Below are 20082 nucleotides of genomic sequence, written 5' to 3' on the forward strand. Positions count from 1 at the left end.
CAAGTTTGCAATTGAGCAAGTTGGCAACCCGCTGGCTCTCAGCCATGTCCATCCCTATGGACATTACTTCACATTTGTGAAAGTTGATTTTTAGCCCCGACATGAGTTCGAAACACAGCAGAATGGCTTTGACCGTTGCAATACTGTGAGTGTCGGGCTCGAAAAGGAGGAGTGTGTCGTCCGCGTATTGCAGGTGAGACCCCCCCCCCCCCCCCGGATCAGGTTGCCCACCACTCCCCTGATGTGGTCAGCCATACGGGCTTTGTCTAGCATGGCGCCCAAGGCGTCGGCCACAAAATTAAACAGCAACGGCGAGGCTGGGTCCCCTTGCCGCAGCCCACGCTTGTTGCGAAAGAAGTTCCCTACTTCTCCGTTCACCGCAATCGCCGTTTGGCCTCCCGAGACCAATTGCATCATACGGTGAACCCAAACCGACGAGAATCCCTGGTCCAGGAGAACCTGTCAGAGAAACTCCCAGTTCACGCGGTCGTAAGCCTTTTCGAAGTCCAGTTTCAGTAGGATCGCGGGCTGACGAGCACGTTTAAGGGAGTGCACAATCTCATTTAAGGCCAGCGGCCCTTCCAAGATGTTGTGCCCCCGAATAAAGGCCGATTGGTTCCTACTAATAATACGGTGAGCTACCGGAGTCAGGCGGGTCGAGCAAGCTTTCGCACAAATTTTAAACGGGAGAAGCTTCGGCGGCTAGGTTACGGCCGGCCGCCGCCCCGCGTTTCGTCCCTCTCTCTCCCGCACGCGGCGGAGGGCATGGACGCCGGCAAAGAATCAGCATCAGCGACGGCGGCGGGGGCGGGGGTGGCATCGGCGATGGAGCTGGACTTGTCGTGCGGCGGCGTGGTGCCCAACTTCGACTTCGCGTTCGATTCGGCCACCTTCTCCGACAGGGTGCTGCGGATAGAGATCGGCACCGTCAGCCCCGCGCCGGGATCTGGCGGAGGATCCGCCGCCGACCAGGAGCGCCGCCGCGAAGAGGAAGGTGCGTATGTAGCTGCTATTAACAGATTATTAAAATGTTGTAACTATCATGGATGTTTTATTTTCTCGAATACAACTATTATGGATGTAGCTGATGTTAACATTTTTTTATGTTCAAATAATGTAAGTCCACGGCTGGATTACCCCCAAAATTGAATGAAAATTGAAAATCAATCCAGTTCTAATTGAGATTGGCCACTGGACAACAAAGGGGCACCACTGTAACCACTGTTCAGCTCGGAAAACTTGAAAGGTGCTTGCCAGCTGAACCTGAGAATTCTACTAACCTGTTGTTCTCTGTCGATTTTAAACCTTCAGTCTTCACATTACAGTTCTCGGTACAGTTTGTCACAAAGCATCTGGAGAAGGCATTAATTTCCTATAGTTAGTTTTTTCAAAATTATTTGTCTGTGGGAAAATTTAGAGATCTCGAATTAAACTTGTTTTGACTGAGTTACCATGGGGCATGGACATGTCAGATAATTCAAAAGGGAAATTATTGTGTGTTCACTAGTCAGTACTTACGACAATAGATCTGCCAATTTTTATTCTTAATGTAGCAACAGAACAAATAGGTATGGAATACCATATTGTTATCAAGTCTGCTCTTGATGTAACAGCTAGCTGTATCTGAAGTGAAGAAGAAACTGCTTCATAACCTTCAATCCTTCAATTCCAGGTCAACATTAGTCTGCATTTTTTTTTCCATCTCCGCTTTTCTTAGTGTTGAAACATTGGTTATCATTAGCTTGCGTGGTAAAAACAAAAAACTTCATGCGGATGCAGGTATAGTTTTTGCACAATCTGCTAATCAAAGGGAGCCTTTGGTTGCCTGTTGTCTCAATACACGCTAATTATTGGTTACAGGCTGGTGCTTGCAGAAAATACAGAGATAACCACAAGTTCTTATTTAACACCTTGTTTCTATTTTAGCTAGTTGAACTTGCTTGTGCTACTAGATGCATGTGCAGTATGAACTGCTCATTAGATAGCAGTTAGTCAGTTACATCTATGAGAGCTACAAGCATGGTCAGATTGTTGGATGACCATTTTATCCTATTTCTGAATATTGATTACATGAATCTACACCTACAGAAAAATACAGTGTTCTGAGTTTTTTAACAGTAGAATATATTACCCAATGTGTTTTTTATTTCTTTTATCTAATACTTTGCAGGTGAGAAAGAACAGAGTGTTGACTCTTCATCGATGATGGTGGGCAGACCAGTTTTACGAGAAAAAAACATGCATATCAATTCAGCGATTCTTGCTTCAAGAAGTCCTTTCTTTCTAAAGGTAATTTCGATAACCTTGTTGTGAACTGCATTTGTTCTAGTCAGTGGAAGTTTCTAATAAGCTTCATCCTTCTTAGTTTTTCTCAAATGGCATGAAAGAATCTGATCAGACGAATCCAACAATTAGGATTACTGATTCAGGTAAGGTGATAGCTAAAGTGTAACATTCTTCCTCTTATAATTTATTCTAGTTTGCTGTAGTGACTGTGTTACTGTTTTCTATAATTTTGAAAGAAAAACATGAATATTTATGGTAAACGAAGGATTATGCTTCATAGATAGTTTTTTTTTAAAACTTCAGGAAACTTTTATTGGATCAAAACAGAGTTACATCATCCACTAGGCCCTTTACAATGAAGGCCGGCGGCTCCTCAATCCACAAGGAAGGTGGATCCGACACCGCTTGCTTAGCTAAAACATGAGCGACAGAGTTTGTCTCTCTAGGGCAGTGAACAAAAGACACCGAAGTATAACCTATGATAAGGACCAAACAATCCGAATAGATCGCAGCTGCGCCCGATGCCGTAAAACCACCATTGTTCATGATGTCAATCACCTCAAGGCAGTCGGACTCCACAATGAGCTTGGTGATCCCCATCCGCTGCGCTAACAAGATGACATGCCGTAGTGTGTGTGCTTCCGCCGTCCCTACATCAGCAACATGCTCCAGCCTCTCATTTGAAGCTGCAATGAAACCACCTCTGCAGTCCCCTAGCACAGCTCCTACAGCTCCCTGGAGGTCATCTGCATGAAAAGCAGCATCTACATTTAACTTGACAAAATTCTCTTGCGGTTTCCTCCATCCAAAGGATCTTACTACCATGTTCTTCTTCATAGCCTTGAGGTAATTTGCTGCCAGCGCCGCGATTGACAACGCGGCTCCGACCGGAGTCTGCACTTCCTCCCCGTGGACATGTTGTCTACGCTCCCACCATATGTACCAGATACCCACAAGGATTAGAAACTGAGCTGGGATATCTTGGATCAACGTCTGGCGTGTAGGAGCACATAAAATATAGTCCAACGCTGCGAGCCCGCCCTGTCTGTATCACACGCCTCCTCCACGAACCCGTAAAGATTCAGACATCTCAGACTTCGGCTGCCCTAGGGCAAGTGAAGAGAGCGTGCATAATATCTTCGCATCCACCCACACACATGGGACAGCTGTCTGACGTATCAATATGGCGTTTTGCCAATACCTCGTAACATGGTATGAATCCATGTAAGACCTTCCAAGCATGGATCTTAATCTTAGCTGGGGCGGGCGAAGACCAGAGCTTCTTCCACACCGGATAACGCTGGGACGGCTGCCCCTCTGTTCGTTCATACCAGCGTGCAAATTGATGTTGCCACTCCACATGATAAGCTGATCGGACCGAGAAGGCAAAGTTCCTTGTAAACCGCCAGGCCACAAAATCTTCCATCATCCCATGTGGTGCCAGCGGTATGACAAGAATCCTATGCTCATCAACCGGCCAAAATACATCGTTTATCAACTGTTCATCCCATAAACCAGTGACATGATCAATCAACTCCGAAACCTTAGACAGAAGGGTCCCTCCTCGTGGTGTAGTGACACGGCCATCGGCACTCAATTGTATCCACGAATCAGCCCAAATGTTCACTTGTGATCCATCACCTATGCGCCATATATCCCCTCTCCTGAATGTATTGATACCGGCACATATACTCTGCCATGTATACGAGCTTCCACTTTTCACCTTGGCATCCAGTAGCTTTCCATCCGGATAATATTTGGCTCTCAAAACCTGAGCACAAAGAGAATCAGGGTTCTCAAGCAGCCTCCAAACTTGTTTAGCAAGGAGAGCTAAGTTAAAACTGTGTAGATCCCTGAATCCCAAACCTCCCCTTTCTTTCGGTATACACACTTTCCACCATGCTGCCCAATGGGTATGCTTATGGTTGTCGTCATCTCCCCACCAGTATTTCGATATAGCATCCGTCATTCCTTTGCAAATTTTCTTCGGAATTTTGAATACAGACATCGCGAACACCGGTATGGCCTGGGCAACAGCCTTAATTAGCGTTTCTTTCCCCCCTGTGGAAAGCAGCTTCTCTTTCCACCCTATCATCACCTGATTTACTCTGTCGATGAGATACTCAAAAGAGTCACTCCTGTCCGTTCCCACCATGGATGGTAGCCCAAGATATTTATTGTTAAGGGCTTCCGTGTTAATATTCAGTTGTTGACATATCACAACTTTCTCCTCCACCGGGGTGTTTGGACTGAAGTATATACTAGATTTCGCCTCACTGACTAACTGTCTGGAGCTCGTATAGTAATCGTCCAACACCCTTTGGAGGCACGCTGCATTTGGGCCATCTGCTCTCATAAGAATTAAGGAGTCGTCAGCGAAGAGCAGATGAGAAATCTGCGGTGCCTCCCTACACACCTTGACCCCTATCAATGTGCCATTGTTCTCTTCCGCCTGCAACATGCTAGATAGCGCCTCCGCACAGATTAGAAACAGGTAGGGGGACAAGGGGTCCCCTTGTCGCAGCCCACGTGTTGGCGCAAAAACATCAGTGCTCTCAGAGTTGTATCTGACATTATACGACACGGATGATACACACTCCATGATCAATTATGTCCACTGTTCCGCAAACCCAAGCCTTTGCATCATCCTCTTAAGAAAACACCATTCTACTCGGTCATATGCCTTATGCATATCGAGTTTCACTGCACATAAGCCAGACTTGCCTTTCTTCCTCTTTGTAGTGTTCACACACTCGTACGCAATTAGTATGTTGTCCGTGATCAATCTTCCCGGAACGAAAGCGCTCTGCATGGGACCAATGATCTCCGGAAGTATCACTTTAAGCCGAGAAGCAAGCATTTTGGAGATGATTTTGTAGACCACGTTACACAGGCTAATCGGCCTAAACTGTGAGACACTTGTGGGGTTCTCAACCTTTGGGACACTTGTGGGGTTCTCAACCTTTGGGATCAGTGTTGGGGAACGTAGTAATTTCAAAAAAATTCCTACGCACACGCAAGATCATGTGATGCATAGCAACGAGATGGGAGAGTGTTGTCTACGTACCCAACGCAGACCGACTGCGGAAGCGCTGACACGACGTAGAGGAAGTAGTCGTACGTCTTCACGATCCAACCGATCAAGCACCGAAACTACAGCACCTCCGAGTTCGAGCACACGTTCAGCTCGATGACGATCCCCGGACTCCGATCCAGCAAAGTGTCGGGGAAGAGTTCCGTCAGCACGACGGCGTGGTGACGATCTTGATGTACTACAGCAGCAGGGCTTCGCCTAAACTTCGCTACAGTATTATCGAGGAATATGGTGGCAGGGGGCACCGCACACGGCTAAGGAATAGATCACGTGGATCAACTTGTGTGTCTAGAGGTGCCCCCTGCCTCCGTATATAAAGGAGTAGAGGGGGGAGGCTGGCCGGCCAAGGAGGAGGGCGCAGGAGAGTCCTACTCCCTCTGGGAGTAGGATTCCCCCCCCCCAATCCTAGTCGGAATAGGATTCGCGGAGGGGGAAAAGAGGAGGAGGGGGTCGGCCACCTCTCCTAGTCCTAATAGGACTAGGGGAAGGGGGAGGCGCGCAGCCCATCTAGGGCAGCCCCTTCTCTTTTCCACTAAGGCCCACTATGGCCCATATAGCTCCCGGGGGGTTCCGGTAACCCTCCCGGTATTCCGGTAAAATCCCGATTTCACCCGGAACACTTCCGATATCCAAACATAGGCTTCCAATATATCAATCTTTACGTCTCGACCATTTCGAGACTCCTCGTCATGTCCATGATCACATCCGGGACTCCGAACAACCTTTGGTACATCAAAATGCATAAACTCATAATATAACTGTCATCGTAACCTTAAGCGTGCGGACCCTACGGGTTCGAGAACAATGTAGACATGACCGAGACATGTCTCCGGTCAATAACCAATAGCGGGACCTGGATGCCCATATTGGCTCCTACATATTCTACGAAGATCTTTATCGGTCAGACCGCATAACAACATACGTTGTTCCCTTTGTCATCGGTATGTTACTTGCCCGAGATTCGATCGTCGGTATCCAATACCTAGTTCAATCTCGTTACCGGCAAGTCTCTTTACTCGTTCCGTAATACATCATCTCGCAACTAACTCATTAGTTGCAATGCTTGCAAGGCTTATGTGATGTGCATTACCAAGAGGGCCCAGAGATACCTCTCCGACAATCGGAGTGACAAATCCTAATCTCGAAATACGCCAACCCAACATCTACCTTTGGAGACACCTGTAATGCTCCTTTATAATCACCCAGTTACGTTGTGACGTTTGGTAGCACCCAAAGTGTTCCTCCGGTAAACGGGAGTTGCATAATCTCATAGTCATAGGAACATGTATAAGTCATGAAGAAAAGCATTAGCAACATACTAAACGATCGGGTGCTAAGCTAATGGAATGGGTCATGTCAATCAGATCATTCAACTAATGATGTGACCTCGTTAATCAAATAACAACTCCTTTGTCTATGGTTAGGAAACATAACCATCTTTGATTAACGAGCTAGTCTAGTAGAGGCATACTAGTGACACTCTGTTTGTCTATGTATTCACACATGTATTATGTTTCCGGTTAATACAATTCTAGCATGAATAATAAACATTTATCATGATATAAGGAAATAAATAATAACTTTATTATTGCCTCTAGGGCATATTTCCTTCAGTCTCCCACTTGCACTAGAGTCAATAATCTAGATTACACTGTAATGATTCTAACACCCATGGAGCTTTGGTGCTGATCATGTTTTGCTCGTGGAAGAGGCTTAGTCAATGGGTCTGCTACATTCAGATCCGTATGTATCTTGCAAATCTCTATGTCTCCCACCTGGACTAGATCCCGTATGGAATTGAAGCGTCTCTTGATGTGTTTGGTCCTTTTGTGAAATCTGGATTCCTTTGCCAAGGCAATTGCACCAGTATTGTCACAAAAGATTTTCATTGGACCCGATGCACTAGGTATGACACCTAGATCGGATATGAACTCCTTCATCCAGACTCCTTCGTTCGCTGCTTCCGAAGCAGCTATGTACTCCGCTTCACATGTAGATCCCGCTACGACGCTTTGTTTAGAACTGCACCAACTGACAGCTCCAACGTTTAATGTAAACACGTATCCGGTTTGCGATTTAGAATCTTCCGGATCAGTGTCAAAGCTTGCATCAACGTAACCTTTTACGGTGAGCTCTTTGTCACCTCCATATACGAGAAACATATCCTTAGTCCTTTTCAGGTATTTCAGGATGTTCTTGACCGCTATCCAGTGATCCACTCCTGGATTACTTTGGTACCTCCCTGCTAGACTTATAGCAAGGCACACATCGGGTCTGGTACACAGCATTGCATACATGATAGATCCTATGGCTGATGCATAGGGAACATCTTTCATATTCTCTCTATCTTCTGAAGTGGTCGGGCATTGAGTCTTACTCAACTTCACACCTTGTAACACAAGCAAGAATCCTTTCTTTGCTTGATCCATTTTGAACTTGTTCAAAATCTTGTCAAGGTATGTGCTTTGTGAAAGTCCAATTAAGCGTCTTGATCTATCTCTATAGATCTTTATGCCTAATATGTAAGCAGCTTCACCGAGGTCTTTCATTGAAAAACTTTCGTTCAAGTATCCCTTTATGCTATCCAGAAATTCTATATCATTTCCAATCAGCAATATGTCATCCACATATAATATTAGAAATGCTACAGAGCTCCCACTCACTTTCTTGTAAATACAGGCTTCTCCGAAAGTCTGTATAAAACCAAATGCTTTGATCACACTATCAAAACGTTTATTCCAACTCCGAGAGGCTTGCACCAGTCCATAAATGGATCGCTAGAGCTTGCACACTTTGTTAGCTCCCTTTGGATCGACAAAACCTTCCGGTTGCATCATATACAACTCTTCTTCCAGAAATCCATTCAGGAATGCAGTTTTGACATCCATCTGCCAAATTTCATAATCATAAAATGCGGCAAACGCTAACATGATTCGGACGGACTTAAGCATCGCTACGGGTGAGAAGGTCTCATCATAGTCAATCCCTTGAACTTGCCGAAAACCTTTTGCGACAAGTCGAGGTTTGTAGACAGTAACATTACCATCAGCGTCAGTCTTCTTCTTAAAGATCCATTTATTCTCAATTGCTTGCCGATCAACGGGCAAGTCAACCAAAGTCCATACTTTGTTCTCATACATGGATCCCATCTCAGATTTCATGGCTTCAAGCCACTTTGCGGAATCTGGGCTCACCATTGCTTCTTCATAGTTCGTAGGTTCATCATGATCTAGTAGCATGACTTCCAGAACTGGATTACCGTACCACTCTGGTGCGGATCTTACTCTGGTTGATCTACGCGGTTCAGCAGTATCTTGATCTGAAGTTTCATGATCATTATCATTAGCTTCCTCACCAACTGGTGTAGGTGTCACTGAAACAGTTTTCTGTGATGTACTACTTTCCAGTAAGGGAGCAGGTACAGTTACCTCGTCAAGTTCTACTTTCCTCCCACTCACTTCTTTCGAGAGAAACTCCTTCCCTAGAAAGGATCCATTCCTAGCAACGAATGTCTTGCCTTCGGATCTGTGATAGAAGGTGTACCCAACAGTCTCCTTTGGGTATCATATGAAGACACATTTCTCCGATTTGGGTTCGAGCTTATCAGGTTGAAGCTTTTTCACATAAGCATCGCAGCCCCAAACTTTAAGAAACGACAACTTTGGTTTCTTGCCAAACCACAGTTCATAAGGCGTCGTCTCAACGGATTTTGATGGTGCCCTATTTAACGTGAATGCGGCCGTCTCTAGAGCATAACCCCAAAACGATAGCGGTAAATCAGTAAGAGACATCATAGATCGCACCATATCCAGTAAAGTACGATTACGACGTTCGGACACACCATTACGCTGTGGTGTTCCGGGTGGCGTGAGTTGCGAAACTATTCCACAATTTTTCAAATGTACACCAAACTCGTAACTCAAATATTCTCCTCCACGATCAGATCGTAGAAACTTTATTTTCTTGTTATGATGATTTTCAACTTCACTCTGAAATTCTTTGAACTTTTCAAATGTTTCAGACTTATGTTTCATTAAGTAGATATACCCCTATCTGCTTAAATCATCTATGAAGGTGAGAAAATAACGATATCCGCCACGAGCCTCAATATTCATCGGACCACATACATCGGTATGTATGATTTCCAACAAATCCGTTGCTCTCTCCATAGTACCGGAGAACGGTGTTTTAGTCATCTTGCCCATGAGGCACGGTTCGCAAGTACCAAGTGATTCATAATCAAGTGGTTCCAAAAGTCCATCAGTATGGAGTTTCTTCATGCGCTTTACACCGATATGACCTAAACGACAGTGCAACAAATAAGTTGCACTTTCATTATCAACTCTGCATCTTTTGGTTTCAACATTATGAATATGTGTATTACTACTATCGAGATTCAATAAGAATAGACCACTCTTCAAGGGTGCATGACCATAAAAGATATTACTCATATAAATAGAACAACCATTATTCTCTGATTTAAATGAATAACCGTCTCGCATTAAACAAGATCCAGATATAATGTTCATGCTCAACGCTGGCACCAAATAACAATTATTTAGGTCTAATATTTATCCCGAAGGTAGATGTAGAGGTAGCGTGCCGACCGCGATCACATCGACTTTGGAACCGTTTCCCACGCGCATCGTCACCTCGTCCTTTGCCAGTGCCCGCTTATTCCGTAGTCCCTGTTTCGAGTTGCAAATATTAGCAACAGAACCAGTATCAAATACTCAGGTGCTACTGCAAGCTCTAGTAAGGTACACATCAATAACATGTATATCACATATACCTTTGTTCACCTTGACATCCTTCTTATCCGCCAAATATTTGGGGTAGTTCCGCTTCCAGTGACCAGTCTGCTTGCAGTAGAAGCACTCAGTTTCAGGCTTAGGTCCAGACTTGGGTTTCTTCTCCTGAGCAGCAACTTGCTTGCTGTTCTTCTTGAAGTTCCCTTTCTTCTTCCCTTTGCCCTTTTTCTTGAAACTAGTGGTCTTGTTAACCATCAACACTTGATGCTCCTTCTTGATTTCTACCTCCACAGCTTTCAGCATTGCGAAGAGCTCGGGAATAGTCTTGTTCATCCCTTGCATATTATAGTTCATCACGAAGCTCTTGTAGCTTGGTGGCAGTGATTGGAGAATTCTGTCAATGACGCAATCATCTGGAAGATTAACTCCCAGTTGAATCAAGTGATTATTATACCCAGACATTTTGAGTATATGCTCACTGACAGAACTGTTCTCCTCCATCTTGCAGCTATAGAACTTATTGGAGACTTCATATCTCTCAATCCGGGCATTTGCTTGAAATATTAACTTCAACTCCTGGAACATCTCATATGCTCCATGACGTTCAAAACGTCGTTGAAGTCCCGATTCTAAGCCGTAAAGCATGGCACACTGAACTATCGATTAGTCATCAGCTTTGCTCTGCCAGACGTTCATAACATCTGGTGTTGCTCCAGCAGCAGGCCTGGCACCCAGCGGTGCTTCCAGGACGTAATTCTTCTGAGCAGCAATGAGGATAATCCTCAAGTTACGGACCCAGTCCGTATAATTGCTACCATCATCTTTCAACTTTGCTTTCTCAAGGAACGCATTAAAATTCAACGGAACAACAGCACGAGCCATCTATCTACAATCAACATAAACAAGCAAGATACTATCAGGTACTAAGTTCAATATAAGTTTAAGTTCAATTAATCAAATTACTTAAGAACTCCCACTTAGATAGACATCCCTCTAATCTTCTAAGTGATTACGTGATCCAAATCAACTAAACCATAACCGATCATCACGTGAGATGGAGTAGTTTTCAATGGTGAACATCGTTATGTTGATCATATCTACTATATGATTCATGCTCGACCTTTCGGTCTCCGTGTTCCGAGGCCATATCTGCATATGCTAGGCTCGTCAAGTTTAACCTGAGTATTCTGCGTGTGCAAAACTGGCTTGCACCCGTTGTAGATGGACGTAGAGCTTATCACACCCGATCATCACGTGGTGTCTCAGCACGACGAACTTTGGCAACGGTGCATACTCAGGGAGAACACTTCTTGATAATTAGTGAGAGATCATCTTAAAATGCTACCGTCAATCAAAGCAAGATAAGATGCATAAAAGATAAACATCACATGCAATCAACATAAGTGATATGATATGGCCATCATCATCTTGTGCTTGTGATCTCCATCTCCGAAGCACCGTCATGATCACCATCGTCACCGGCGCGACACCTTGATCTCCATCGTAGCATCGTTGTCGTCTCGCCAATCTTATGCTTCCACGACTATCACTACCGTTTAGTAATAAAGTAAAGCATTACATCGCGATTGCATTGCATACAATAAAGCGACAACCATATGGCTCCTGCCAGTTGCCGATAACTTGGTTACAAAACATGATCATCTCATACAATAAAATTCAGCATCATGCCTTGACCATATCACATCACAACATGCCCTGCAAAAACAAGTTAGACGTCCTCTACTTTGTTGTTGCAAGTTTTACGTGGCTGCTACGGGCTTTAAGCAAGAAACAATCTCACCTACGCATCAAAAACCACAACGATAGTTTGTCAAATAGACTCCGTTTTAACCTTCGCAAGGACCGGGCGTAGTCATACTTGGTTCAACTAAAGTTGGAGAGACAGTCGCCCGCAAGCCATCTATGTGCAAAGCACGTCGAGGGAACCGGTCTCACGTAAGCGTACGCGTAAGGTTGGTCCGGGTCGTCTCGTCCAACAATGCCGCCGAACCAAAGTATGACATGCTGGTAGGCAGTATGACTTATATCGTCCACAACTCACTTGTGTTCTACTCGTGCATATAACATCAACATAAATAACCTAGGCTCGGATGCCACTGTTGGAGAACGTAGTAATTTAAAAAAAATTCCTACGCACACGCAAGATCATGTGATGCATAGCAATGAGATGGGAGAGTGTTGTCTACGTACCCAACGCAGACCGACTGCGGAAGCGCTGACACGACGTAGAGGAAGTAGTCGTACGTCTTCACGATCCAACCGATCAAGCACCGAAACTACAACACCTCCGAGTTCGAGCACACGTTCAGCTCAATGATGATCCCCGGACTCCGATCCAGCAAAGTGTCGGGGAAGAGTTCCGTCAGCACGACGGCGTGGTGACGATCTTGATGTACTACAGCAGCAGGGCTTCGCCTAAACTCCGCTACAGTATTATCGAGGAATATGGTGGCAGGGGGCACCGCACACGGCTAAGGAATAGATCACGTGGATCAACTTGTGTGTCTAGAGGTGCCCCCTGCCTCCGTATATAAAGGAGTAGAGGGGGGGAGGCTGGCCGGCCAAGGAGGAGGGCGCAGGAGAGTCCTACTCCCTCTGGGAGTAGGATTCCCCCCCCCCCCCAATCCTAGTCGGAATAGGATTCGCGGAGGGGGAAAAGAGGAGGAGGGGGCCGGCCACCTCTCCTAGTCCTAATAGGACTAGGGGAAGGGGGAGGCGCGCAGCCCATCTAGGGCAGCCCCTTCTCTTTTCCACTAAGGCCCACTATGGCCCATATAGCTCCCGGGGGGTTCCGGTAACCCTCCCGGTATTCCGGTAAAATCCCGATTTCACCCGGAACACTTCCGATATCCAAACATAGGCTTCCAATATATCAATCTTTACGTCTCGACCATTTCGAGACTCCTCGTCATGTCCATGATCACATCCGGGACTCCGAACAACCTTTGGTACATCAAAATGCATAAACTCATAATATAACTGTCATCGTAACCTTAAGCGTGCGGACCCTACGGGTTCGAGAACAATGTAGACATGACCGAGACATGTCTCCGGTCAATAACCAATAGCGGGACCTGGATGCCCATATTGGCTCCTACATATTCTACGAAGATCTTTATCGGTCAGACCGCATAACAACATACGTTGTTCCCTTTGTCATCGGTATGTTACTTGCCCGAGATTCGATCGTCGGTATCCAATACCTAGTTCAATCTCGTTACCGGCAAGTCTCTTTACTCGTTCCGTAATACATCATCTCGCAACTAACTCATTAGTTGCAATGCTTGCAAGGCTTATGTGATGTGCATTACCGAGAGGGCCCAGAGATACCTCTCCGACAATCGGAGTGACAAATCCTAATCTCGAAATACGTCAACCCAACATCTACCTTTGGAGACACCTGTAATGCTCCTTTATAATCACCCAGTTACGTTGTGACGTTTGGTAGCACCCAAAGTGTTCCTCCGGTAAACGGGAGTTGCATAATCTCATAGTCATAGGAACATGTATAAATCATGAAGAAAAGCATTAGCAACATACTAAGCGATCGGGTGCTAAGCTAATGGAATGGGTCATGTCAATCAGATCATTCAACTAATGATGTGACCTCGTTAATCAAATAACAACTCCTTTGTCTATGGTTAGGAAACATAACCATCTTTGATTAACGAGCTAGTCTAGTAGAGGCATACTAGTGACACTCTGTTTGTCTATGTATTCACACATGTATTATGTTTCCGGTTAATACAATTCTAGCATGAATAATAAACATTTATCATGATATAAGGAAATAAATAATAACTTTATTATTGCCTCTAGGGCATATTTCCTTCAATCAGCACTATAGTAGTACTATTCCACCCTTCTAGGATAGTGCGTGTGTTAATTGCCCCCAGAACTTCTCCCACTAGATCATCCTTTAACATGTTCCAGAACCTCTTATAAAAAGCCGCATGAAGTCCATCTGGTCCTGGTGCCTTAAAATCACCTATACTGAACACAGCCTTGCGTACATCCTCCTCCGTGAAGGGCGCCAGTAAGGCCTCGTTCATTTGAGTTGTAACTCTCGGCGTCACATCCCGAAAAACCTCTTCATTAGGGAGCTCAACCTGGGAAGAAAACAAGTTAGTGAAGTAGGTTTTAATTATCTCAGCTATCTCCTGTTGTCCTTCCTGCATCACTCCATTCACATCTTGCAATCCCTTAATCATGTTCCTCTTCTTCCTTGCCGAAGCATACATATGGAAGAAATAAGTATTCAGATCACCATGCTTCAGCCAGTTAGCTCTTCCTCTTTGGACCCATGCAATTTCTTCCTGCTCTAATAGATTTTCAATCACCAGCAGTATCTCCTTCTGTCTATCAAGTGCTACATCAGTAGCCGGCCCTCTTCTCAGTTCTTCCAACTCCTTTTTCATTTTCGCCATTCGCATTTGAGGTCTTTTGAGGGTCTCTCTATCCCATTTATGCAGCTCCTCATGAACCGAGTCCACCTTTTGTTTGAACGGCCCTAGACCTAGCAATGATGCTCGCTGCCAGGCCGTGCGAACCACCTCCTCCACCGTCTCCTCCTTTGACCACCTCCCCTCAAATCTCTTCACCGGCCGTAGGGGCCGGTTCGTTTCTTTATAGAGCTCAGTATCTATCACCAAGGGACGATGATCAGATTTTGTCATTTCACCATTCACGACACCAACATTAGGAAAGAGCAAATTCCACCGTGAGTTACAGACAACTCTATCCAACCTTTCCTTTATCCTCCCTCTACTCCATGTATATGAGTCTCCCGTTGCGCCCAAATCTGCCAACTCGCACTCTGACAGGACATCCCTTAATGCTTGCATACATCTTTGCTCTCTGGGTGCTCCTCCTTCCTTTTCATGAGAGAATAAGATTTCGTTGAAATCGGCAAAAACTATCCATGGCTCATCCATCCTCTCCTGTAGCGCATGAAGATATTCCCATGATTTATGTTTATTCTCCTTTGCCGGCTCTCCATAAAATCCAGTACACCGCCACTTTCTTCCATCATCCACCGTTACGTCAATGAAGTTGGCTATAACATCATTTTTTGTCACAGTCACTCCAGATTTCCACATCATCAGCAAACCTCCCGCCCTTCCATCACTCGGGTCAACCAGCCTCTCCTGGAACCCTAGCCTCCTCATCAGCCGCTCTGCCCCTGCGTCAGACAGATGTGCTTTTGATAGAAAGAGCACATCCGGTTTGTAGCACCTCTGGACCTCCAGAAGTGCTCTAACTGCCCGGGACTGACGCATCCCGTGGCAGTTCCACCCTAGGAGAATCATTGGGCCTGGCGGTCCTCCACCCGGGAGGCCGCCAATGTTGCCAAGTCCATTGATGTTGTTTCTTCTGCTTTGTGACTCTTTGACTCCTGTGAGGTGTTGTCCTTCTCTTCCCACCATCCTCTTTGGTGTCCTGCTCCGTCCCCCATCTTTGATTCATCCTCTCCCCTTCCTTGCGTCAGGAGCAGTTGGTCATTCTTCCCTTTCTCCGTGAACTCGAGCCGCCTCTTCTGGGCACTTGAAGTTTGCGACGAGGTGCCAGCAGGTTTAGAAGGGCTGCTAGCCGAGCTGCTAAGATCACCAGACTCCCTCCTTACCGCAGCAGCACCCCCTTTTCCTCCCTCTTCAGTTCTTCCTGCCCTTCCTCCTCTACCATTGTACCCATTCTGCCATCCTTGCTCATCTCTTCTAAAATCTTCCGCAATCAAGGTTAAAGGATAGATAATTGCAGTTTCGTTGTGTACCCCGTTCCCATGTTCTTTGGTCACGTGACCCACAAATCCACAAACCCCACAGAACAACGACATCTTCTCATACTCAAAGTCAAAGTAAACTTTCTTCGATCTCAAGGTTAGGCTAGCACACCTTGTGAGGGGTTTACGCACGTCTAGAGTAACACGTACTCTGATTCCACCGCCTTCGTTGCCAACTGTCGCGCTATATTCGCACTTCTCATCTTTTCCTTCAACCCCATCACCCTCACCCATGCCTGGTAGGTATTCAGATCCACCTCAGTTGGCTCCGACCACCCATCATACGGAGCAATTAACACTGGACAGTTGCGGAAAATCCAAGGCCCATCATGCATAACCCTCTCCCAATCCGCTAGACATGCGATTTGCACAGAGAACAGATTATCCTCTATAGCTCTGAATTCCACCTCTTGCGCAAGATTCCATGCAGATCTCATTGTTCCATAGAAGGCCCCATGGCTAAATTTTCTTGCAGTATGAACCCTAGATATCGCCATGAATTCAGCATCCTTCTCTGGCTCCTCCAGGTCCTCCTCCAAGATCACATCTTCCTCCTCGTCTTCCCTTAGGTTTAGGTATTTCAGCTTCTCATCTAGTGACTCCTCATGCTGCGATCTACCTTCCCCCGCCACCGATCCCGTCTCCGCCATCACCTCTTTTCCTTCCATCTCTTCCCCGCCGCCACTAACCCTAGGTGAAGTACCCTTCTCCACTGTTCGGACCTCATCCGCTCGAAACCCTCCCAGGGGTTGTGATCACCTTCTGTTCTGCCGTACTACTCCCCCGGGAACCCGATTAGACGTGGTCTGATCGGAATCTAAGGGAGGGAGAAATCTCCTTGGCTGTCACCGCAGAGAGAGAGAAACCCTAGAAGGGTACGAGACTTTCGCCAACTTATGTCTATGCTTCATAGATAGTTTTTGCCACTTCTTTGTGTCTTCTATGATGAAGAAAAAGTCAGTCTCCCATGGAGCTTTTCTCGATATTGAAAGTCAACTATCAACTTAAATAATCATTTAAGATACATAAGTGTGTCCTTTTTTCTGTTTACTTCGGCTAACTGTTTCTGTAATCCTTATGCATTATGTTCTCATTCTACTTGAAACAAAGGAAAATGCTTTTATGGAGCTCTTAAGCTATATGTACAGTGGAAAGTTGACTATAGCTGAGCCCACTCGTCTGCTCAACATCTTGATGGCTGCAGACAAGTTCAAGGTTCTTTCTTGCATGAGGCATTGTAGTCAGCTGCTCATAAGCTTGCCTATGACCACAGAATCTGCACTGATCTACATAGACCATCCTTGTTCCGTTTCAATGGTCAATGAAGTTCGGCCTTTCATAGATTGTTAGGAGCTAGGGTTCTGCCGGTTCTAGGGCGGAGATTGTAGGGGAAAGATGGAGGAGGACGAGGACGAGGGCGCGGCGGTCGGCGGCTGGGCGCCGTCCTTGCGTGGTGGAGAAGAGGCGGCGGTGGCGCAAGAGGCGGCTAGGGTTAGGTCTCCCGGCTCCCTAAGGGAAGCCGAGCAAATAATGATTGCTTCTTGCTTGATTAGATTGATACATCTCCTCTCCTTATATAGAGAGGTTTACTTGACTCCTAAGCAAACGATAAGATAATGGGGCTAAGCCCCTAATAACGATAAGATAACTTGGGCCACAACCCACTGGGCTAAGCCCCTAATATGATGGTCATAACACTTCTCCCCGCCTGCACAAACAACTCGTCCTCGAGCTGTAAGGTGGGAAAGCACTTGCCGAACTCCTCGAGGTGATCAACCAGCGTCAAACACCTTCGTGACAGCTGGAGCAGTCAAGTCGGCGGTGACGGCGTCCTCCTCAATGTAGTCTGCAGCCTCCAGGTAGAAGAGTCGCGGGCAGACGTGGCCGGGCGTGTAGGGCTTGTTGCAGTTGAAGCACAACCCTTGGCGGCGACGCTCGAGTAGCTCGGCCGAGGTGAGTCGGCGGAACGGGCACGCCGCGGTCGCGGTGAGGGGTGCCGCGGAAGCCTGAGCAGGCCGACCCTGCGTGGGAACATCCGGCCCGAGTAGCGGCCCGGAACGGTGATGCCTGCTAGATGGCCACCGCGCGGTGCTCGAACGCACGGGCGTAGTACATGGCCGTCTGGAGATCCTGGGGTCCCCGAAGCTCCACGTCCACGCGGATGTGATCCGGAAGTCCACCGACGAAGAGGTCGGCCCGCTGCTGCACCGTCACGCCCGACACATGGCATGCCAGGGCCTGAAAACGGTCGGCGAAGTCCTAAACAGTGGAGGTGAAGGGAAGGCAGCCTCGCTCTGCCAGGCGGCTCCCGCGGATCAGTGTCCCAAAACGAAGAAGGCAGAGCTCGCGGAAGTGCTCCTAAGGGGGCATGTTGCCCTCGTCCTGCTCGAGGGCGTAGTACCAGGTCTGTGCCGTGCCGCGGAGGTGGTAAGAGGCGAGCCAGGTACGCTCCGAGGCAAGGGTGCGTTGCTCGCGAGAGAACTGCTCGCACTGGTTGAGCCAGTTGAGGGGGTCCTCCGTGGCGTCATAACTGGCGAAGTCAAGTTTGGCAAACCGCGGCGGTGTCTGAGTCGGAGCGCCGTGGCCGACTGACTCGGAGGTGCGAAGCAGCAAGGATTGGGGCGCCTGGTCAGCATGGCTGCGGCCCGTGGAGTGCCCCCCCCCCCCCGAGCCGGAGGGATCACCGAACTGCAAAGTGGGTGCCGGCGGGTCTCCAGCCAACGTGTAGACGGGTGGCGGCGATGATCCGGTCAGCCAGGCCGGTATTGGGGACGGCGACGGCGGGAAGCGCACTTGCTGGATCCGTACGCCTCCCTGCGTGGGTGACCCGGGCCCCGCGCTAGGCGGTGGCGGGGCCGGCAGCTGCGGCGGCACAGACTCGGGTGGCGTGGACGACGCAGCAAGGGGCGGGGCCGGCCATTGTGGCCAGGGAGGCGTGGCAGCGGGCGGCGGCGGGGTCGGCAGCTACCCGGACTCGGGAGGCGTCAGAGGCGCGGCGATCGCCGGGGCCGGCCACTGCGGCTAGTAGGGGGAGACGGCGGGCGGCGGCTGACCGGGCCAGTGGTGGTGTAGAGGCCCAATCGGCGCCGTGGTGGCCGCGTACCAAGGCAGGGCGGCTGGCCCAGTCGCGGCGGCCGGCGGCAAGGGCGGCGGCTGCCCGTAAGGCCCGGCCAGGTAGAGGCGGATGCCCTGGACGGCGGTGACGAGGTCATTAAGGACCCCGGTGATCTCTGTCGGGGAGTAGACGACGACAGGTGGCGCGGTGACGGGCGGCGACTGGCCGATGGAGGCCCCCACGGAGGAGCCGAGCGGCGCGGTGGGAAGCGCCAGCGGCACGGTGGAGTTGTCGACCGCGGCGGCGGGAAACGCCAGCGGCGCCGTGGAGAGGACGGCGGTGGTGGACAGCGGCAAGGTAGGCAGCGGCGGGGTGGATGGTGGCGCAGACATGATCGGACCCAAGCTACCTGATACCAAGGTGTTAGGAGTTATGGTTTTGCTGGTTCTAGGGCGGAGATTGTAGGGGAAAGATGGAGGAGGACGAGGACGAGGGTGCGGCGGCCAGCGGCTGGGCGCCGTCCTTGCGTGGTGGAGAAGAGGCGGCGGCGGCGCAAGAGGCGGCTAGGGTTAGGTCTCCCGGCTCCCTAAGGAAAGCCGAGCAAATAATGATTGCTTCTTACTTGATTAGATTGATACATCTCCTTTCCTTATATAGAGAGGTTTACTTGACTCCTAAGCAAACGATAAGATGATTGGGCTAAGCCCCTAACAACGATAAGATAACTTGGGCCACAACCCACTGGGCTAAGCCCCTAATATGACAGGTCATAACATAGATGCAGCCAAGGAATTCCTTGCGAACAAATACAAGGATTTTTATGAGTTAGTGGTCCACATTGGATGAAGCCATGTTTTATTTCGTTTTCTGAGAAAACTGCAGATATTGATGTCACAAAATCATGTATTCAGTGTACTCATGATATTGTTGGTCTCATTTCAGGTTTAAAAGCGAGCTGATGAACATTTCTCTTGCTGGGATAGAAGCCATATTTTCAAGTACTGACGTACAAGTGGAAACTGAAGATGACATATATTACTTCATGCTTGACTGGGCCCGTGCACGATACGTAGAATTGGAGGAAAGACGTAAGATC

General features: G+C 47.8%; 1 protein-coding gene and 1 pseudogene across 1 annotated transcript; one reads left to right on the forward strand and one right to left on the reverse strand.

Moving 5' to 3' along the window:
- The first annotated feature begins 692 nt into the window (after nucleotides 1-692).
- Nucleotides 693-20080, forward strand: LOC125552986 (uncharacterized). Its single transcript, XM_087519077.1, has 4 exons — nucleotides 693-994; nucleotides 2171-2289; nucleotides 2366-2429; nucleotides 19929-20080. The coding sequence occupies exons 1-4, from the start codon at nucleotides 766-768 to the stop codon at nucleotides 19943-19945; spliced, it is 429 nt and encodes a 142-aa protein (XP_087375203.1). The 5' UTR covers nucleotides 693-765; the 3' UTR covers nucleotides 19946-20080.
- LOC147976852 (uncharacterized) lies at nucleotides 17277-19860 on the reverse strand (annotated as a pseudogene).
- Nucleotides 20081-20082: the final 2 nt, after the last annotated feature.

The sequence above is a fragment of the Triticum urartu genome, chromosome 4A (assembly GCF_056163025.1).
Source record: "Triticum urartu cultivar PI428250 chromosome 4A, HENAU_Tu73, whole genome shotgun sequence".
Taxonomy (NCBI): Eukaryota; Viridiplantae; Streptophyta; class Magnoliopsida; order Poales; family Poaceae; genus Triticum; species Triticum urartu.

Bases quoted from the DNA above. Each gene is read 5' to 3' on its own strand.
- LOC125552986 (XM_087519077.1), top strand. From the start codon at position 766: ATGGACGCCGGCAAAGAATCAGCATCAGCGACGGCGGCGGGGGCGGGG. The intron at 995-2,170 runs GTGCGTATGTAG...AATACTTTGCAG, and splicing joins GCGCCGCCGCGAAGAGGAAG to GTGAGAAAGAACAGAGTGTT. The intron at 2,290-2,365 runs GTAATTTCGATA...CATCCTTCTTAG, and splicing joins GAAGTCCTTTCTTTCTAAAG to TTTTTCTCAAATGGCATGAA.